This window comes from Mycothermus thermophilus (genome assembly GCF_041956435.1).
Source record: "Mycothermus thermophilus strain CBS 625.91 unplaced genomic scaffold VTJ04scaffold_7, whole genome shotgun sequence".
In the NCBI taxonomy this organism is placed as follows: Eukaryota; Fungi; Ascomycota; class Sordariomycetes; order Sordariales; family Chaetomiaceae; genus Mycothermus; species Mycothermus thermophilus.
The window spans coordinates 2495259-2512152 of record NW_027191433.1 but is presented as its reverse complement, the minus strand read 5'-3'; the positions used below and the strand labels follow the sequence as shown (position 1 = coordinate 2512152).

Here is a 16894-nt window from a genome sequence, read left to right as displayed (position 1 = left end):
AAGCCGAGAGCTGGCGGGGAACATGCGCCGTTGCAGCCGTGAAGCAGCGTGGTGGGGTCGCCATCTTTCTCTCCTTCATGCCCGATGGAGGGCGAGCCATCCAATCACGCAAAGCGCCCTGGATGGAGTGGTCGATGCTGCTGCCACCTGTGCAGCCCGGCGGCCTGACATGACTGAGGCTTTTCCGCATCGGGTCTCTGGGTCCGCCATTATATCCCGATCCAAGCCCCCAGCAGACCTCATCTCGAGAATTGAGACCTCGATGCTTGACCTGCCTCTTCGTTTTCAGTGACCAGCAAGACCAAATACCTGCACAGTTGAATATCCGCGGCATCTGCCGTGGTTGAAACGCCTCTCACACACCGGGCATGGGAATATTTATATCCCAAGCGACCTGGTGTGAATCTTACCCAGCCATCACAACGACATCCCACCTTTGTGAGACCTTGGCCATTCGCCCAACGCCAAGATGCCCACCCACGAGATCATCACTATCATCAACAACTCGGGGAAGGTCATCAGCACGGTAAGTGCCCAAACCAACATTCTCCGTTGCTCAACACACTAACATTTCTCAGGGCAAGCAACTGGTCGGCATCTTCAAGGAGGCCCAGGCTGCCTATCGCGACCGCCGGGATGCTGCCAAAGCCGAGCGTGCTGCGGTCAAGAGATCCAAGACGTTCGATGTAGGACCGCGTAGCCACTATGACGATGAGCGTTCCACTCTTCAGCGCCGGTACACTTACGATGACGACGATGTCCGTTCGCGTGCTTCGCGGGCAAGCCGCTCTTCTCGCCAGTCCCGACGCCCACGCTCGCCGGAACGGCATTCGTCGGAACGGCTTTCGTCAGAACGGCAGCCGCTGGCTCTGACTGAGGGCAACCTGAAGGCATACACCGAGGTGTCGGCCACCGCACCGTCCAAAATCAGCAAGCCGCCCTCTGCTACCGGGACGTCTCGAGATATCTCGGCTCCTCAGGCACCTCTCGCCATCATGCCCCCGCCGCCGGCGTCGGAGACGGGCTCAGTTCCAGGGGCTGGTGCCCTCGTTCACCGCCCTCGCTCCGACCAGTCGCTCAAGAAGAAAAAGTCGATCGATCTGAATCTCGCCTATGGAGATATCCCCCCAGATCTGGCTTCGCGCGCCGACCTCGACATTGGGCGGAGCACCTCCCCCGAGCAAGAACGAGAGCGCGAGCCCGAGCGCGAGAAGGCGGGGGACCCGCAGGAGGCTGAAGCCCTCAGCCTCATGGAGAAGATCGAGAACTTCCTCGAGGAGGCTCAGTGCGTGCACGACACGGCGGCGCACATGATCGAGAACCTGCAGCGCAACCCGGAAGCCGCGGCTGCGGTCGCCTTGTCTCTGGCCGAGCTCAGCAGCCTGTTGGGCAAGATGAGTCCTGCTTTCCTGGGGGTACTCAAAGGCGGAAGCCCGGCTGTGTTTGCGCTGCTTGCTAGCCCGCAGTTCCTCATCGGCGCTAGCGTTATTGCCGGCGTCACTGTCGTCATCTTTGGCGGCTTGAAGATCATCAAGCGCATGGCCGCGGGCAGGACTCTCGAAGCGCCGATGGAGATGCGCGGCATGGGTGCCGCTGCCCCCGCCGAATCTACAGCAGCTCCTGCCCCTGCCATGCTCCCCGCTCCCGGAGACGATGCCTCCGCTGCTGCCTATGATGAGGCCATGGTTCTGCGCGAGGTCGAGGAACTGAGCTCGATCGAAAAGTGGGTTCGCGGTATCCCGACGTATGCCATGGAGGATGACCCGGCCGAACTTGAGGAGCTCCGCCGTGAGGCCGAGCGCGCTCTCAAGGAGTCATTCCAGGAGGACTTGGACGAGGTTCGGCCCTGTGACTCGGTCTCCCAGGTCGATTTTGGACCCCGCCGTTACGCCCGTAGCAGCTACAGTAGCTACAAGAGCCGCAAGCATTACGAGCGCGAACGTAACCGCGATCTGTACGACATCCCTGAGCGCAAGAGCAGCCGCCGCGAGAGGGGCGGCGATGACGGATACAGCGAAGCTGCCAGCGAGCGCAGTCATCGCAGCCGCCGCGAGAGGGACATCGATGATGGGCACAGTGAGGCCGCGAGCGAGCGCAGCCATCGCAGCCACAGGAGCAGCAGCATCAAGACCCATCGCCATCACGATAGCGGCTCGACTGTCTCGCGTTCCTCGAGGCACTCGACCCGGCTCAAGGCCATTGAGGAGGATCGGGAGAGCAACGATGGCCGCAGCACCGCCTCGGGCTCTGTCAGCGGAAAGCCCAAGGAGAAGAAGCGGGAGATGATCAAGCAGCTGTTCAAGATGAAGAAGGAGAAGGACGATCGTGACCGGGTGGTTTCTGTTATGGTTTGATGACGACAATGATTTTGGGGCGGCTTCTTGGCTTAATATTGGTGATCAGCATTTCACGGCGTTATGATCCAGACTGGGCACGGAGTTTATGAGACAGCTATTTGCATGGATTTGAGGACATTATGGACAACAGGGCCTGACTTTGACAGGCAGATGGGATGCATATGTTGCTTCTTATTTTCATTTCACTTTCTTTTCTTGGATACAAGACTGTTATCATTGATAGCATTACTTCTTACCATCCAGCATCATGCATCCATTTCATCTTCCAAACCAGCTCCATCGCGCTCCGCGCCTTCTGTGAACATCAACAGGCATGAATTGGTTCCATGGCTCCTACTTATGTTACGGAAACAGGTATCTCTTTGTCAACTTCCTCGTGGGTGACTCGCAATGGCCCAAAACATGAAGGTGCCATACTCAGGAGTAGGGTCCTGCCCGACGTTCGAAATCCCCAACCTGTATCGTCGGAAGGAGAAAATCAACATCGATCTGACAAGAACTCCGGCCAACCAGCTCCTGCTGGAGAGGGAAACTGGACTCGAGCTTTGGCAAAAAGGTCGGACTCGGAAGATTGCGTGGTATAAGTTTCGTGATTCACATGTCTGCTTTACCGTTTCAGCACCTTTTGCTATCATCCATCCTCCCCAACGACAACATCGTTTGCCCCCGACAAAGCATTCTTCCACAGCATTGCTATCGCTCTGCTACTAGACACAACCATGGGCTCTATTATGCAACCACATGAAGCCGTCACCACCCTCGGCATGAAGGCTTATGCTGGACCATCTCTCTTTCAACCTCACCATGCTCGCCAGGCAATTCGTGATGCGTACGACAAGAAGATCCCGCCCCTCATCGGCTACTATGCCGGCCTCAGCTCTATTTCAATAACACGCTTCCTCGCCCCAATGGGTTATGACATGGTGTGGATTGACTGGGAACACACCTCCTGCGACGTCGAGACCATGACAACAGTTAGTCTTTGCAGGTTCCCAACATGATGCGCCATGCTAACGGTGACAGATGGTCCACGAAACCATTTTCATGAGCGAAGGACGCACCATTCCTTTCGTACGGTACGTTGTCTGCCCAAGTTTCTGCCATCCCACACCATCAGCATCCCAACTGACATTCTCTTGCACAGTGTTCCTGGCCATGATCATGCGGCCATCGGGTACGCCCTCGACGCCGGCGCAAGCATCGTGATTCCTCAGATCGAGACGGCGGAGCAAGCCAAGCATGTGGTATCAGCAGCCAAGTTCGGACGCAAGAATGGAGGAACGAGATCAGTGCCGCCGTTCCGCCTGGTGCCCGGCGTGACAGATATGCCAGCAAAGCCGTCGCGCGGTGATGTGTGGGCCAACGCCAACGAGCAAGCGGCCATCATGATACAAATCGAAACACTCGAAGGCATCAACAACCTGGATGCCATCTTGACGGAGGAGCCCGAGATCGATGTCGTCTGGTTGGGTGGCCTCGACTGCCGCGTCAGCATGGGTCTGCCCGCCAACATGGGCCAAGGCAGCGAGCCAGAGTGGCTGATGGCCGTCGACAAGTTCAATAGGACGCTGAAGAAGCACAAGAAACCACGTGCGGGATTCTGTCTTCAAGGTGGCGTGGAGTTGGCTAAGATGGCGGAGGACAATGTGATCCTGGTCCATACGGCCGATGTTATGAAACTGTACGAGATGGGGCCACAGCTTGTCTCGGCGAGGCAAGCCGTTGCGCTGAAGCAACAGCCTGATGGATTGTGATTCGAGGTCTCATCGAGCGGATGGGTGGGAATATGTTATCGAGCGAGTAGCTGACGTAGAAAATAGCGAAGAGGCTTCGTAACGCTCGGGATTTTGCCCAATGGGCTTCGAGTAAGTAGTACGTCAGGAGTACCTATATTTGCTCCTTCATGTGTTTCGAGCTGCAGGCCAAAGCGGCAAACCACGTCGCGTTTTGATAGTATTGTTTGGGCGATGATTCAGCCGGTAGTTATATCGAGCTCGAGCTCGAGCCAGAGGCGCTGTCTGCTGAATGGAAGTTCACGATACGATGCCAATGTATGACTAGTGCCAGCACGCGAACAATGATTATCATGAGAAATGCTGACGCCCAAAATGCTAGCCACAAGAGCGTTGTAGTAACAGGTCCGACCTCCGCGATGACAGCCCCGCTGGCCATTGAGGCAAGTAATGGGGCCACGGTGGCTGCAGCGATATGTTGCCAGAGGGCCGACGCAAGGGTTGACAAAGTGAGATATGCAGAGGTAGCAAAGAGGATGACCCAAGTCCTTTTCTCTCGAGGGGTTGATGATTGGTCATCACCATCGCCGCTGTCGAGAGGTATGGGAAATGCGCAGAGAATACATATCAGTACTGTGGCTAAAGTGACCACGATAATGCTGACATTGGGTGGACCAAGGATACGTTAATAAAGACACGTTCAAGTGACGGGAGCTTTTGAGACATAGTGACGCCACTCACCTCAGAGCTGATGCCATAAGCTTATTTTTTATGGCGTATGCAAAATCCAATAGCCTCCATGGGTCCCGGTGATGGGGAACATATTTGTCCAAGTTGTAGCCGCATACCCAGGTTGAATCCGGGACGGTGGAGGTTTTGGCACACATTAGAAAGTAGCCTATTCTTAACTCGAGAGGCAGAAACTCCAGAGACTGATTGGCGCCATTGTGGGGAATCGCCAGGGACATGGTGAAATTTGTCCGTCCTGGTGGCTCTGTAACCGCAAGTGACACAAAATAGATGTTGCTGAGAGGCCCCGAAGAAGCGCAGCTGGAGAGAAGCATGGTGTGTAACAGCACAATTAGAAAGCTCAAGATTTGAACTGGACGACGCAGCTGAACTACAGAGGTCGTGGATGGTGAGCATGAGGAATAATCAAGAGATCAGCCTGGCCGCGAGAATCAACGGAGGGAGAGTATGTAGTGTAGGCGCCTACCTACCTAATAGATGGACGGCCCACGCTCTAGCAGAGCTAGGCATGTAAGTTCCTCTTGTTGCCATCCCTGTTTTTCTTGACAGATTCCAAAGGATGTCATACCAAGGACATGTAGTTGGCTGCTACTCCAAGTGTTCCTCGTGCCACTAGTATGAGACCTCAAGTTTTGAAAGGTACGGAGTAAAGTAGGGGAAACCCGCAACTACTGAAAACTACCTTAGGCAACTAAGACTTGGTGATGGAAGAGATGAAGTCAAAGAAAAAATTGTTCGCTTGCTGGGCTTTGTGTTGGCATGATTGCCGTTTTGCTGCCGCGTCCGTGGGCTGTGCGGGGTTATTAGGCTGTGCCACACCCATACATATGTGGATATGCGGCCACCTAGATGTAACTCCTCAACACTGTGCTGGCTGGCCGGAGTTGTTGCCTCGGGTGTGCAGCCAGCGCTTGGAGACAAAACCGATCGTAGTTTTCGGTGAGGGGTCTGATGGGGCCCTTTGTTCTTAGAGGAACTCACCAAGCATTTCTACACAATCAGGAAAAGCCCGTTAAGACATTTCGGCGAATCGACCGAGAAGACACTGACGCCCTTCCCACGCCACCATGGACAACCCACCGGCCGGGACAACTGCAGATCCCACAAATGCTGAAGCTTTTGACAATGAGCAACAACGCTCAGAAGACGGAATTCATCAGCCGCGGGAGACGACTAATAATCGCCGAGAAGGAGGAACACCGACATACCTCAACTCCTTGAAGAAAGAGTCCAAACCACACTTTCGAAACATATATTCTCCATCACGGAGCGTGCGACAAGGAACGATCTCACTAGTTTCGTTCCTTAACACAAATGCTATTTCGATCTCGACCTTTTCGCTGTGATCATCTCGAGGAAATGGCTCTGGGGGGTGTGGCATTGGCAGATGAGCAAGAACGTCGAAGCACCGGTCAGGCCGTGCTCGTCACTGACCTTTCCCGTTCTTTGATCAATTACCTGGGTGGCACCCTTCAGATCACGCCTGACTCACTCGAAGAACATCTCGTCTGCTCTGGCTATACACCGTATGGGCACTACGATCCGGACCCACGATTGTGGCATTCCAGAACTTTTCCTAAAGATTACGTCTCCCTCCAATGGTACAGTTCCGTACATCTCTCAGGGTACGGGGAGAGGTGCTGTGAGGAATGGTCTACCCTCATGACAGAAGGTTGGATTTACACATATGGGGGGCGGACAACTCTTGCAACAAACATCGTCCGCAAAGCGTGGCCTGGATTTGTCGTTCGCCAATCATCTTGGGACAGAGACAAAGCCAGGATTGTCCCATGGGAACAGAGAATCACGTTTACCTGGGGACAGCTAAACCGGAAGAGGACCCGTATGTTCAGACTTCCCGAGACAATAAGTTCCCTCATTCCCTCTGCTAACAATATAAATCAGCTGTGTTCTTTACGGACCCTATCCCGTGGCTGGTGCTTTCCTCGTGGGACGGACAGCGCACACAGACCTCCTTGTTTGACTCGCGCTGTGCGGTGCGAGCGCCGCCATTGGGCCTAGACAGGGTCAAAAACCTGCTGCAGTTCAACACGCGGGAAACGATCAACTACCTCCAGGAGACATCAGCCGACATAGTTGACTGGGTTCGGTATTTCGTCTCAGACAAGGGAGACACTTCGAGCTGCTCCTCGATCAATGTGCTGCTCTTGGCTTTCTGCCGAGTCTTGAAGCATGACGTTGTGGGATTCCTCGACTACATTGAGTTCCTACTTGAAGATATCGCAAATAAATCTCTCGATGAACGCGATCTACAGGACAACGTCGGCAGGTGGCGGAATCAACTTTCCCGACTGCTGTATGAACTTCCAACGCTATCGACATCTATCCGGCGATTTTTCGCCTTTCCCTACAGCGGTCGTCCTCTCCCACAACAATTGTCGACTGACATCGATGATCTACTGGGTGAAATCCGCACCATGTTGGAGAGGTGCGAGAGGTCACAACAGTTACTCACAGCAGAAATGTCGTTGCTCGAAAGCAAGAGAGGAATCCAGGAGGCAGAGAGTGTCTCGAGGCTCACCCAGCTGGCTTTCGTGTTCGTTCCTCTTACCTTTGTTACCGGCCTCTTCAGCATGCAGATCCAGGAGGTCGCTGACACTCCGCCCCCGTTATACGCCTTCATCATCGCATCTGTTGTTGCCTTAACTGTGTCATACGGCTTTCGAGCCGCCCAGAACAGTGTATGGCTCAGCAACAAACAGAGGCAATGGGAGGAACAGCTCCGAGAAGAAGAAAACATTACAACAAGAAATATCCCCATTCATAAGGCGCTGTCGTGGTTGTTAGCGCATCTGGGGTTTGCACTGGCGCGTCCCACCATGGTCGTTCTCGTGGGTGCAGGTTCGGTATCTCTGATCGCCGTGAAGCTGTGGACCAAAGCATCCGATCTGAGTCTCAAGGTTGCAATCACGATTTTCATATCCGCTGTCTTCTTGACCGTGTTAGCGCTATTTCTGCTGAAGGGCTTTCGTGCTCCGGACCCGACAGACTCTATTTTCGGTTTTGGCCGGGTGTGGAGGATGGAACGAGGTCCAAGAAGGCAAGGGGAAGAGGTTCCTAACGTGGGGAGTCTGGGTGCCAATTCTAATACCAGAGGCGAGCAAGAAGCGGACCGTCGTTGATACAGGAGCCAGATAGGGGCAGCTGCCTCAGAACATATTTTGGGTTTGATGATTCGGCGCCCCAACCCCTTTGGCCTGCAGCTTCCCAGATGCAGCCGGACGAAGGACGCCCTTCGGGGACCTTTGCTGCCTCTGACGCAGCGCTGCATTGGTCGTATCTCCCTGAGGACACCTATCAGTTGAGGGGAGAGATGTAGAATCGAGACCGCTGTCAACATACTACAGTACTGTAACCGTGTGCCAATATCAGTGCCCATTACAAAAGAACCTTGAAGATGGGAAACTCGGTTGTGCTTTGCCATGATCACTCTTTGGGATGAATGCGGCAGTTCTCTTTAAGCCATCAATGACCTTATGATGTTTATGATACCACGAGGCCGACTTTACTTGGGTGTTAACAGGCTCTTATGCACCGGTTGAAAGCTAGGGTTTATCTCCGCATCGCGGTCAACATCTGTTTGACCAACTAATATGTGTCTCTGTTCGTTTGAGAGATCGTTCCACATCGATCGTCAGAACAAGTATTCGTCCCAACGATCCTCATAATAAGCATAATACAGCTCATCGAAGCTGTGCCCATGATCCTCTCCCAGCGCTTGCAGAAAATCCTGGAATGTCGGGGGCCGCCGCGCCTCCCGTTCTGGGTCCACATCCTCGTCACCCGAGAAGTAGTATTCGGACGCCTCATCTTCCTCTTCAAGTTCGATTTCTTCGTCCTCCTCATCTAACATGCCCAAGGCACTCATTCCAGGAAATCCATGGGCGTTACCAGCCCCTGGATGCACGCCTGGATGCACATCCCCTGCCCCGGGGCCCGCCCTGGTATCTTCCTCAAGCTCTTCTTCACCTTCCTCCACCTCTTCCTCCTCGTCGTCAACGGCCGGTTCGTCTTCATCTTTGTATGTAGGTAGCAAGTCAAACGTCCGGAACCGGATCCCGGCCTGGGCACACCGTTGGCGTGCCGACTCAAGCTCTCGCTTGAACCGACGGTGAAACCTGCTCTCGGCAGGCCATGAGTGGATGGCCAGCGAGATACCCGAAAGACGACCAACATGCGCTCGGCTTTCGCACAAGCATTGGACGCCGTGTAGGATCATGTCGAGATTCGCCAGATACGCCTGCTTCCAGTCGCTGGGAGTGCCCCATTCGCATACCAAAGTGAAGTCGCGGACTGATGGGGGAATAATCTGGCAGAGCCGCTCGCCGTCGTCTTCGTCGAGGATGCCAAAAGTGCCATACACGCCGCGGTAGTCGAGAGTCAGCTTCTCAAGCCGAGTTAGAGATGGGATGCATCGTAGACGGTGATTCTCGGGCTTCCGTGGCCTCTCGGTACCCCTGGTCAGGTAATGCCCCTCTGGCGGGGAGACAAGCTCGAGTGTCCGCAGAGTTCCGGCCAACCCTTCCAGGGCTTCGCTGAGCGTCTTCCCGTCTGGTAGTCGGGGCCGGTCATCGTCGGTAGTGCTCTCCTCGAAATGCACCACAAGGGTCTGTAGGTTGGTACACGCCAAGCACAACGCCACGAGTTTCGGTTCGTGGATATGGCTCCCGTAGAGCCGGAGGTGTTCGATATGTGGTAAAGGGGGTAACTCGGGCAATGGTTCAGTACTCGGCTCTTGCGGCTCTTCCTCGCTTAACACATCATCTGCTGAGGCACAGCACAGCTCCAGGGTTTTGAGCTGGGTCATCTGGGGCAACAGTTCCACGGCCAAGTCGGCCATGAGCCGAGACAGAGTCGATCGGCGATCCCCATCTTCACGGTGGCAATAGATGCGCAAGGACGTAAGAGTCCGCAGCTGCCGAAGCGGGAGGAAGTGAACAACAGGATCACAATGCCGAAGCTGGCTTTCGGTTGTTCGACAGCGCTGGACAGCCTGCCGTAAGTCCATCGCCATATTATCCCACGGGTCCACGCCGAATGGTTGATCAGGGGCAGCCATCAAGAAGTCCTGGAGGTTTGTTGCGCTCATGAGAATGGACCGAAGGAGGTCCATAGGCACCGTGCTCACGGGGTCCGCCCAGTCAAACGAACGCCATGGATACCTGTCGTAAGGGTTCCAAGTGCGGCCGGTTTGCAGGCACAATTCTTGATGCACACCAACAGTGGTCCGGCTGGTGGCCAGGTTCAGGAGACAGGTGACGCTGCGGATCCATGGCCGTACCTCCGGACACCTCGCCGTGCGGAGGTAGAGCGTAACGAGGGCCCGCGGCGTCGGGATGACGAGGGTGTGATAAAGAAGTGGCCTCGCGATGGCGGCGAAGCGGCGCGAGGTCAAGGCGAAAAAGATGAGCCAGGCTCGAGCCGAATACCAGTCGGCCCACTGGTGGGTGGCATCGCGGAACTCCCAGGTGCCGGTGTCCCGCAGGGCAAACCTTGTCGTCAACGGGCGCGGGGGCACCAAGGCCTCGGCGATGGGCCGGAGGAGCTCGGCCGGCAGCTCGTCGAGAGACCGGCGCGGGCGTTTCGCGGGGTCCGGTGCAGCAGGCGGCGGCGGCCCGTCCGCGGGGCTCGGCGTTGGCATTGGGCCAGGGTGGTGGTGCAGCCCTCTGGTCGTTGTGAGCGGCAAGGGGCGGGAGTTTCAGCCCAAGATGCGTCAGGTCGCTTTGGAGGGGTCAAAAACCGGACGTCGGTGACGGTTTTGGTCTTGCCGTGGGATGCCATGCAGGCACTGCCACAAACGGTGCGATGCCGGGAGAATGCTCTCTGAGTGAGGGTGTGATAGTCAGGGGTTCAAAACGTTGATAAGAGGGCCTGGATGCAAGATGCGATTCTCGATGGCCGTTCGGTGGTGGGTTTTTCGGTGGTGTTGAGCTTCCGGGCTCCCTTCTTGGCCACAGCCGCGATTTCAGCGCTAGTTAAGCTTAAGGCTGAGCTGAATGCAGGACAGCTCAGGCCTAGTAATGACTCTTTCGTTCATCAAAGTTCAAGTCACTGATGACTCCCCTCTGGCGGGGATTTTCTTCCAGAAGAGCGCCCACACGCTCACGGGCCAATCGGGCCAATTTCAGAAGGTCTAGTACGGCGGGAATGCCCTCGGTAACTTCCGATCTCGGCGCCATCCTCTTGTTGATCTCGTCAACGCTGGTGTCGGCTGTCCGCTGTCTCAACGCTGTCATGGACTATTCAGGAAGCTGGTGGCCGGCCGGGTGTTGGTGGACAGGCCACGGGCAAGTCGTCCGAGCACCCTAACGCCGGGCCACGTTGCAAGGCAGGATGAGTACCACCTTCACCCCTATGGTTGGTCGCCAGAGGTCCCAGAGACCGAAAGTTTCGAGTCGGTTGGTGGGTAATACCGCGGCGGCCCCGGCAAGGCTGGCCGCCTGGACTCTGGGACACAGGCATCCAGGAAAAGGCAGATGACTTTTTGTGGGGGGCAGGGACGTCCACAGGGCTGATCGTCGCCATCAATAGGGCGGGCTAAAGGGCGTGCCGAAATCGCTACCAATTGGGGTTCATCGATGTAGCCATTTTTATTGCCCGTCCGCCACACCATCTTCCGCGAGCGACCCGCATCCGAGCCTCCAAACCTCGTTGTGCTGCGGCGGCATCAAAACTTTGCATGCAAAAGAAGGCTTTTCGTCTTTCTGACCGTTGGTGTGATGGGTCGATCAAGGAAACGCCTGGCCGATTCCCGCCTGCGCCGAGCCGGGACGGACCCAGCAGCAACGGTCCAGATTCAGCAGGTGATACAGCGTCTAAAATGGTTTGCTGGTGAGGGGGTGGAGACTGGAGAGCCGCGCCGCGCCGGGGATAATTGAGGTGCCCCATGGCATCCCGTTGTGAAGACACTCTTGTCACAGCGTTCAATCAACGGCTCTCACTTCGCTCGCAGAAGAAATTAATACCGGTCCTACTATGTACAGAAGGTGTCCCTCTTCCACTTTGTAGCCATGGGATCGTCGTAACCATCGGATCGTCGTTGCGGGTATCAGCAATCTCGAAAACCCATGTTCAACCTGGGAGAGCTGGTCGACGGAACAGGCAAGCTACGGACTGCGGGCCGGTCCCGGGAATTGTGGTTGGTAACTAAACGTCTCATGCACCTTGAGGGATGTGTGGATACCCACCTGTGTAATCACCATGATTCTCAGGATGTGCCTCGCTTGAGTGTACATTCGGGAGGGGATGGTCTGCACGTCAATTGTTGTACGCCTAGAGAGTGCCTAGGTATAACCCAATGTGCCTAGGTATGTCATCGAAAAGGCGGGAGTGCGGGGGAGAGGTCGACCGTGGCCAGGTTTCGTGCGGGCGACGTCATTGGGATCCCAAGAATAGTAGTAGCTCGCAGCGGTGCGGACCTCGGGACATGTCAATCACCGGTAGTGTGAAGTACCAACGCACCATCAAGGGCGACCTGATCGATCGAATGTGACGGCTCGAAACTAACTTGGGACCGTTGTCTGAATGCCATTGCCCAGCTGCCTAATCCAGCTCGACCGGGCGGGTGATGGGACATTTTCCGGATCATAGGATCATTACACGGGATTCCGTGGATCGTGTTCCCGGGTGTTTGGCAGAATCTTCAGATCTCCTTCCCAAAGGGTTTTGAAGGGTATTGCGGTTATAGTAGTACGGCAAGTATCCGGTCTCGTCTACGCTGGCTACAGGGTTGAGCCGTCGATGATGAGTCAGAAAGAAGTCGATCGCCAACAGCAGAAGAGCGTCGAGCTGGGACGTATTTGGCCTGCAGACAATGTATAACCACCTAAGTGAAAAGGTAGTTGTGAAGGATATAAACTAAGATATTGTGGGAGAACAAATCAGTGCCGTTTTCCAAACCTACATCAACACCCAGACCCTCATGATGAGCAACTGCACAACTGCCTAAAGTTTGTGCTTCTGCCCATGCAAGAGCGGCCTCGGCAGCTCCCAGAGCCCGGAAAAAGACTTTTCCGACGCCCCTGAACCTCAAGAAAGTTTGTGTACACAGTCAACAGGTTAATAAATAACATAAATAACTGGAAGAAATCGACACCTACCAACAGAGGAAGTAGCAATTTTCTTTTGACTGTGAAATATGGACAACTCGAAGCCCAGCCAAAATGTAAGTTATTCAAGTCCCAGGTATCAACCAACTCAATCAACTGCCATTCTTTGTCAACCGGGTGCGTTCCATCAACACGTTACCCCTGGGTCTAAGTTTCCAGCTATTGTGACAAGACCTTCCGCTTTCAGTAATGTGTTGGCTTCGTCAGTCCATTTCGCTGCCACCGCTTAGCCCTGGAACCAAGGCACTCGTACTTCACTCCACCTCTTCCACATCGTCTATTGCCTGATCAATCCGGCAGGAGATCAGCGGTCCCCATCAACTCCAACATCCACCTTGATCCAAGACTAAGCATCAACTTCGCCTACCATCAGCAACTCCTCCACCTCCCTCTCGAACCAGGCCGGAAACCCTCGTGATCCTCGAGTCTGCGGGGACAACAAAGATACTTGATGCTCAAGGGGTACGACCAACTCCCCCAACACGACGCTCTTCCGTGAACCAGCAAGCAACACCCTAAGTGCAGGACCGCGACGGTTCTGCATTACCAGTTGAAGAAGCGTGTTGACCACGAAGATCAGTCCATCGCGTGACCCATCCAACACAGTTTCCAGCTCCGTAACTCCGTCAATGATGCAGAAAATGGGCCGCGATTCATCCAGCTGAACAACCAGCTCGCAAAACAATCGGCACAAACTGGCAATGTCGCCGTTGCTCAGAGCCTCCAGAAACTGGTCGTCGACGAACACTAGAGAAAATGGTGGGCCGAAAAAGTCCTCTTCTCCTCTCAACATGTGCTGCCGTATAATTTGGCAGAGTAGCGACCGGATAAGGCCCGTCGGGCCTTTCAACGGATCCTGAGATTTGAGATGCTGTCCACAAAAGCGGTACAAGACTCTGACATCTGGGGCCGGAGGAGGATACTCATGTAATCCACTGGGTCCAAAGGTGTATTAACCAAAGCCGCGCAAATCGCTGAAATAGGGGACGCCTTATCAGGCGCCGCTGAGCCGTAATGAGCGTCAACAAGGACCAAGTCGGAAGTCCACCTCGGAGCTCTGAGCCACGTCGTGGACCGAGACATCTCCATGAGTCGGGAGCTCCAGCGTCCCGCAGAGACTTTGATTTGGATGAGGGAGTTGGAGCGCTTTGTTACCTGTTCCAGTACATCCTCTTCTTCCCCGTCCGGGACGTCAAGAACCTTGAGGATATCTTCGGGCGTCACTGCATCGGGTGTCGCCAGAGGCGTGGAAGCTTCGACCCCGTCCCCATCAACGGCTAATAAAGGTTGTAGGGCAACGAGGCTCTGTGGTGTGAGCGCTCTGGAGTCGACAGCCATCAACACTGGCGACGCACTGGCGCTCGTTACAGCGACTGCTGTCACGTTCAACCACTGAGACGTGAGTTGGTACTGGGAGGCTGTCGGGAGTTTCGGTCATTAGTAGATATTCATGTAGGCCAAAGTCAGAGAGGCGAGAGGCGACTAACCAACCAACGCATGGCTGCTCGAACCAGCCATGCCTGACTCACGGTTGCCGAGCATACCTTTCAACATCTCAGCAGCCTCGGCTATCTTTTTGCTGTGCTCTTCCACGACTCGATGGTGCTCCCGTTGGCGTGACTCTAACCACGCCACGCCGCTAGCGAGGGTATCCTGCAGACTCTGGACGCCGTGCTTGACGGTGCTCATGTCGGAACCGATGTTCCCACCGTTCGTTCCAGTGCTGCTGTTGAACAACGCTGTACTCTCTGTTTGGCTCGCTCAACGTCATCCAGGGCATTGCGCACCGCGTCGGCCTCTCTTGTTGGAAGTTGTTTCCAGAATCGCTTGACTGCACGTAGCGTTAAAAATTACCTCTTGAGATTTCCTCGAGACCACACAAATGGGCGTAAATGACTGACGTCTGTTCTTCTGCGGATGACTCCGCAGCAGGATGGTAATCAACACGGAAACTTTGTCAACAAGGACATTGTAAAGCTGTCTGACCGCCTCCAGGAGGTCGGGGTCGTCAGGGAATCTCTTGAAAGCCCGTACGGCATCCATAAAAGTCTCCGGAATCATCTCAAAGGCTCGGAGAATCTTTTCGCGTGTGTCAAGCCTGAGGTTGATCAACTTGTCTATTTGTTAGTAGGCGTATGACACAAGCCTAGCATGTGAATCGTGCTGCTAGTATCACCAACCTTGAATAGCATTGACAATCCTCCGCGGAGGACGCTGAGCCCATCTGGGTCTGGGATCATGTTTGTCAAGGATTCAAGCACAGCGATTTCCGGACCGGCTTTCCTAAAACCGGCGCGCAAGGCGATGTTTCCAGCCTTTGCTTCATCTTGGGCTTGTGCATTGGCGATGTCCTCAAGGACATCATTCCAACGGCAAAGGCGATCTGACGGGAAGTTGTCGAGGGCCTGAACCTCGCGCAGAACTTCGATCAAGGCCCTGTCCGAGGCAGATTAGAAACCCAGATTCGGCAAGGAAAGGACATGGCATGAGATGCAATGATGGGGCTGGGGCCATTACTCCTTCGACTGCGTGTTCCGAGACTCTTCGGGTAGCTCTCGATTTGAACTCATGTCACCACTTTGAGATGTTGGTAATTTCTGGGGAAATCTAGGTGGTGAACCTGCTCGTTGTCTTATTCTTCTTTGCAACAAACACCGGAATTCGAACCTTCCGGTGTTGAAGACAACGAGGTAATGAATGAAGACCAAGAGATACGGTCAACCAACCAGTTCCGAGGAAACCGGTGATAACCTGAAAAACCTCACAATCTAGGTAGTTAACCAAAATTGATCCTTAATAGCATCAGATAATAGGATAATTGTGAGTTTCCGGACAATAGATGTCATACCCCTGGTCCAGCAACATCTGCATAGGGCTCTAGCGCTCGCCTGCGAGCGTCGAAAGAACAATCGCTCCAAGCTGAGCCCATGTCTCGTGAGATGATCATTCGTGTGCAGCTTGGTGATTTACGCGTCTCGACTACATAGCGTTTGTAGAAGATGCTCCATGGAGGTGAGAGGGATCTTTGGACTCCTGGAATTCCATTTTGTATGTTCATTAGGACGTGATCTACAGCCCTCAGCTCTCTCTCATGTGTGGCTGTCAGCAGAGCTTTGCGCCAAGTAACCTGATGTGTATGAATCCTATCCTATTCGGGGCACTGATGGCCGCAGGCAGAGTGGGGCCGGATTCGCTTGGGTGACTGTCAGACAAATAAGTCCTGGAGGTTCTTCAACCTGAGTCCTATAGATCTGGTCGCAGCTCCCTGCGAACTGACACCTAGAGAATGTCCGAAATCGATCTTTCTCGCCCCGAGATCGTCGCTTTTATGTCCTCAGCATCCAATGCGCTGGGACAACCACTTCCCAGTCCCAAGGAAGCTTTCCAATTCGGTGACTCACCAACCCTCGCCAATGAGCTCCTCCAACTCGTGTTCCAAGGCAAGAAGACAGCGACAACAACCTGGCCAATTGCGAACCCGCTTCCCTGGGCCGAGGGAGATCTATCTGTGATTCTCGACGGGGAAGGAAAACCAAGAGCTCTTATGCGGACCACATCTCTCGTGAGGTGTCGGTTCCGTGACGTCGATGAAGAGTTTGCGGTTGCGGAAGGAGAAGGCGATTATAAGACATGGCGGAGGGAGCATATTGCCTACTTTGAGAGGCAAAAGGAGGAGGAGAAGTTTACGGAGGATAGTGAGGTGTTGTGTGAGCGGTTTGAGGTAATTTATTCTGTGGCAGCGGACAACTCAGCCTCTTAGACGCAATATGAAGCAGCTCCGCCCTTCCCTATGGCTGGGCAATGAGAGCCAAAATCTCAAGAGCTACAGTTGAGAATAAATGCAAGAAAGAAAGAAAGACAGAGAACAAAAGAAAAGAGAAAAAGAGAAAATGAAAATGAATTAAGAACTTTGGTTTCCAGTCAC

The 16894-nt window shown here is 54.4% G+C and overlaps 5 protein-coding genes across 5 annotated transcripts; 3 read left to right on the top strand and 2 right to left on the bottom strand.

Annotated features, from left to right (window-relative positions):
- Positions 1–469: 469 nt before the first annotated feature.
- Positions 470–2354, top strand: VTJ04DRAFT_10469 (uncharacterized protein; the record flags this gene model as incomplete). The annotated part of the gene is made up of 2 exons (XM_069358211.1): positions 470–526; positions 579–2354. The coding sequence occupies 2 exons, from the start codon at positions 470–472 to the stop codon at positions 2352–2354; spliced, it is 1833 nt and encodes a 610-aa protein (XP_069215203.1).
- Positions 2355–3076: 722 nt separating this feature from the next.
- VTJ04DRAFT_10468 (uncharacterized protein) lies at positions 3077–4111 on the top strand (the record flags this gene model as incomplete). The annotated part of the gene is made up of 3 exons (XM_069358210.1): positions 3077–3331; positions 3381–3433; positions 3502–4111. 3 exons carry the CDS (start codon positions 3077–3079, stop codon positions 4109–4111), a joined length of 918 nt encoding a protein of 305 aa, XP_069215202.1.
- Positions 4112–6438: 2327 nt separating this feature from the next.
- VTJ04DRAFT_10467 (uncharacterized protein) lies at positions 6439–8180 on the top strand (the record flags this gene model as incomplete). The annotated part of the gene is made up of 4 exons (XM_069358209.1): positions 6439–6465; positions 6641–6683; positions 6746–7936; positions 7996–8180. The coding sequence occupies 4 exons, from the start codon at positions 6439–6441 to the stop codon at positions 8178–8180; spliced, it is 1446 nt and encodes a 481-aa protein (XP_069215201.1).
- A 315-nt stretch (positions 8181–8495) lies between these two features.
- Positions 8496–10502, bottom strand: VTJ04DRAFT_10466 (uncharacterized protein; the record flags this gene model as incomplete). Its single annotated transcript, XM_069358208.1, has 1 exon — positions 8496–10502. One exon carries the CDS (start codon positions 10500–10502, stop codon positions 8496–8498), a length of 2007 nt encoding a protein of 668 aa, XP_069215200.1.
- Positions 10503–13815: 3313 nt separating this feature from the next.
- Positions 13816–15539, bottom strand: VTJ04DRAFT_10465 (uncharacterized protein; the record flags this gene model as incomplete). The annotated part of the gene is made up of 6 exons (XM_069358207.1): positions 13816–14387; positions 14457–14643; positions 14715–14800; positions 14871–15081; positions 15150–15405; positions 15487–15539. 6 exons carry the CDS (start codon positions 15537–15539, stop codon positions 13816–13818), a joined length of 1365 nt encoding a protein of 454 aa, XP_069215199.1.
- Positions 15540–16894: the final 1355 nt, after the last annotated feature.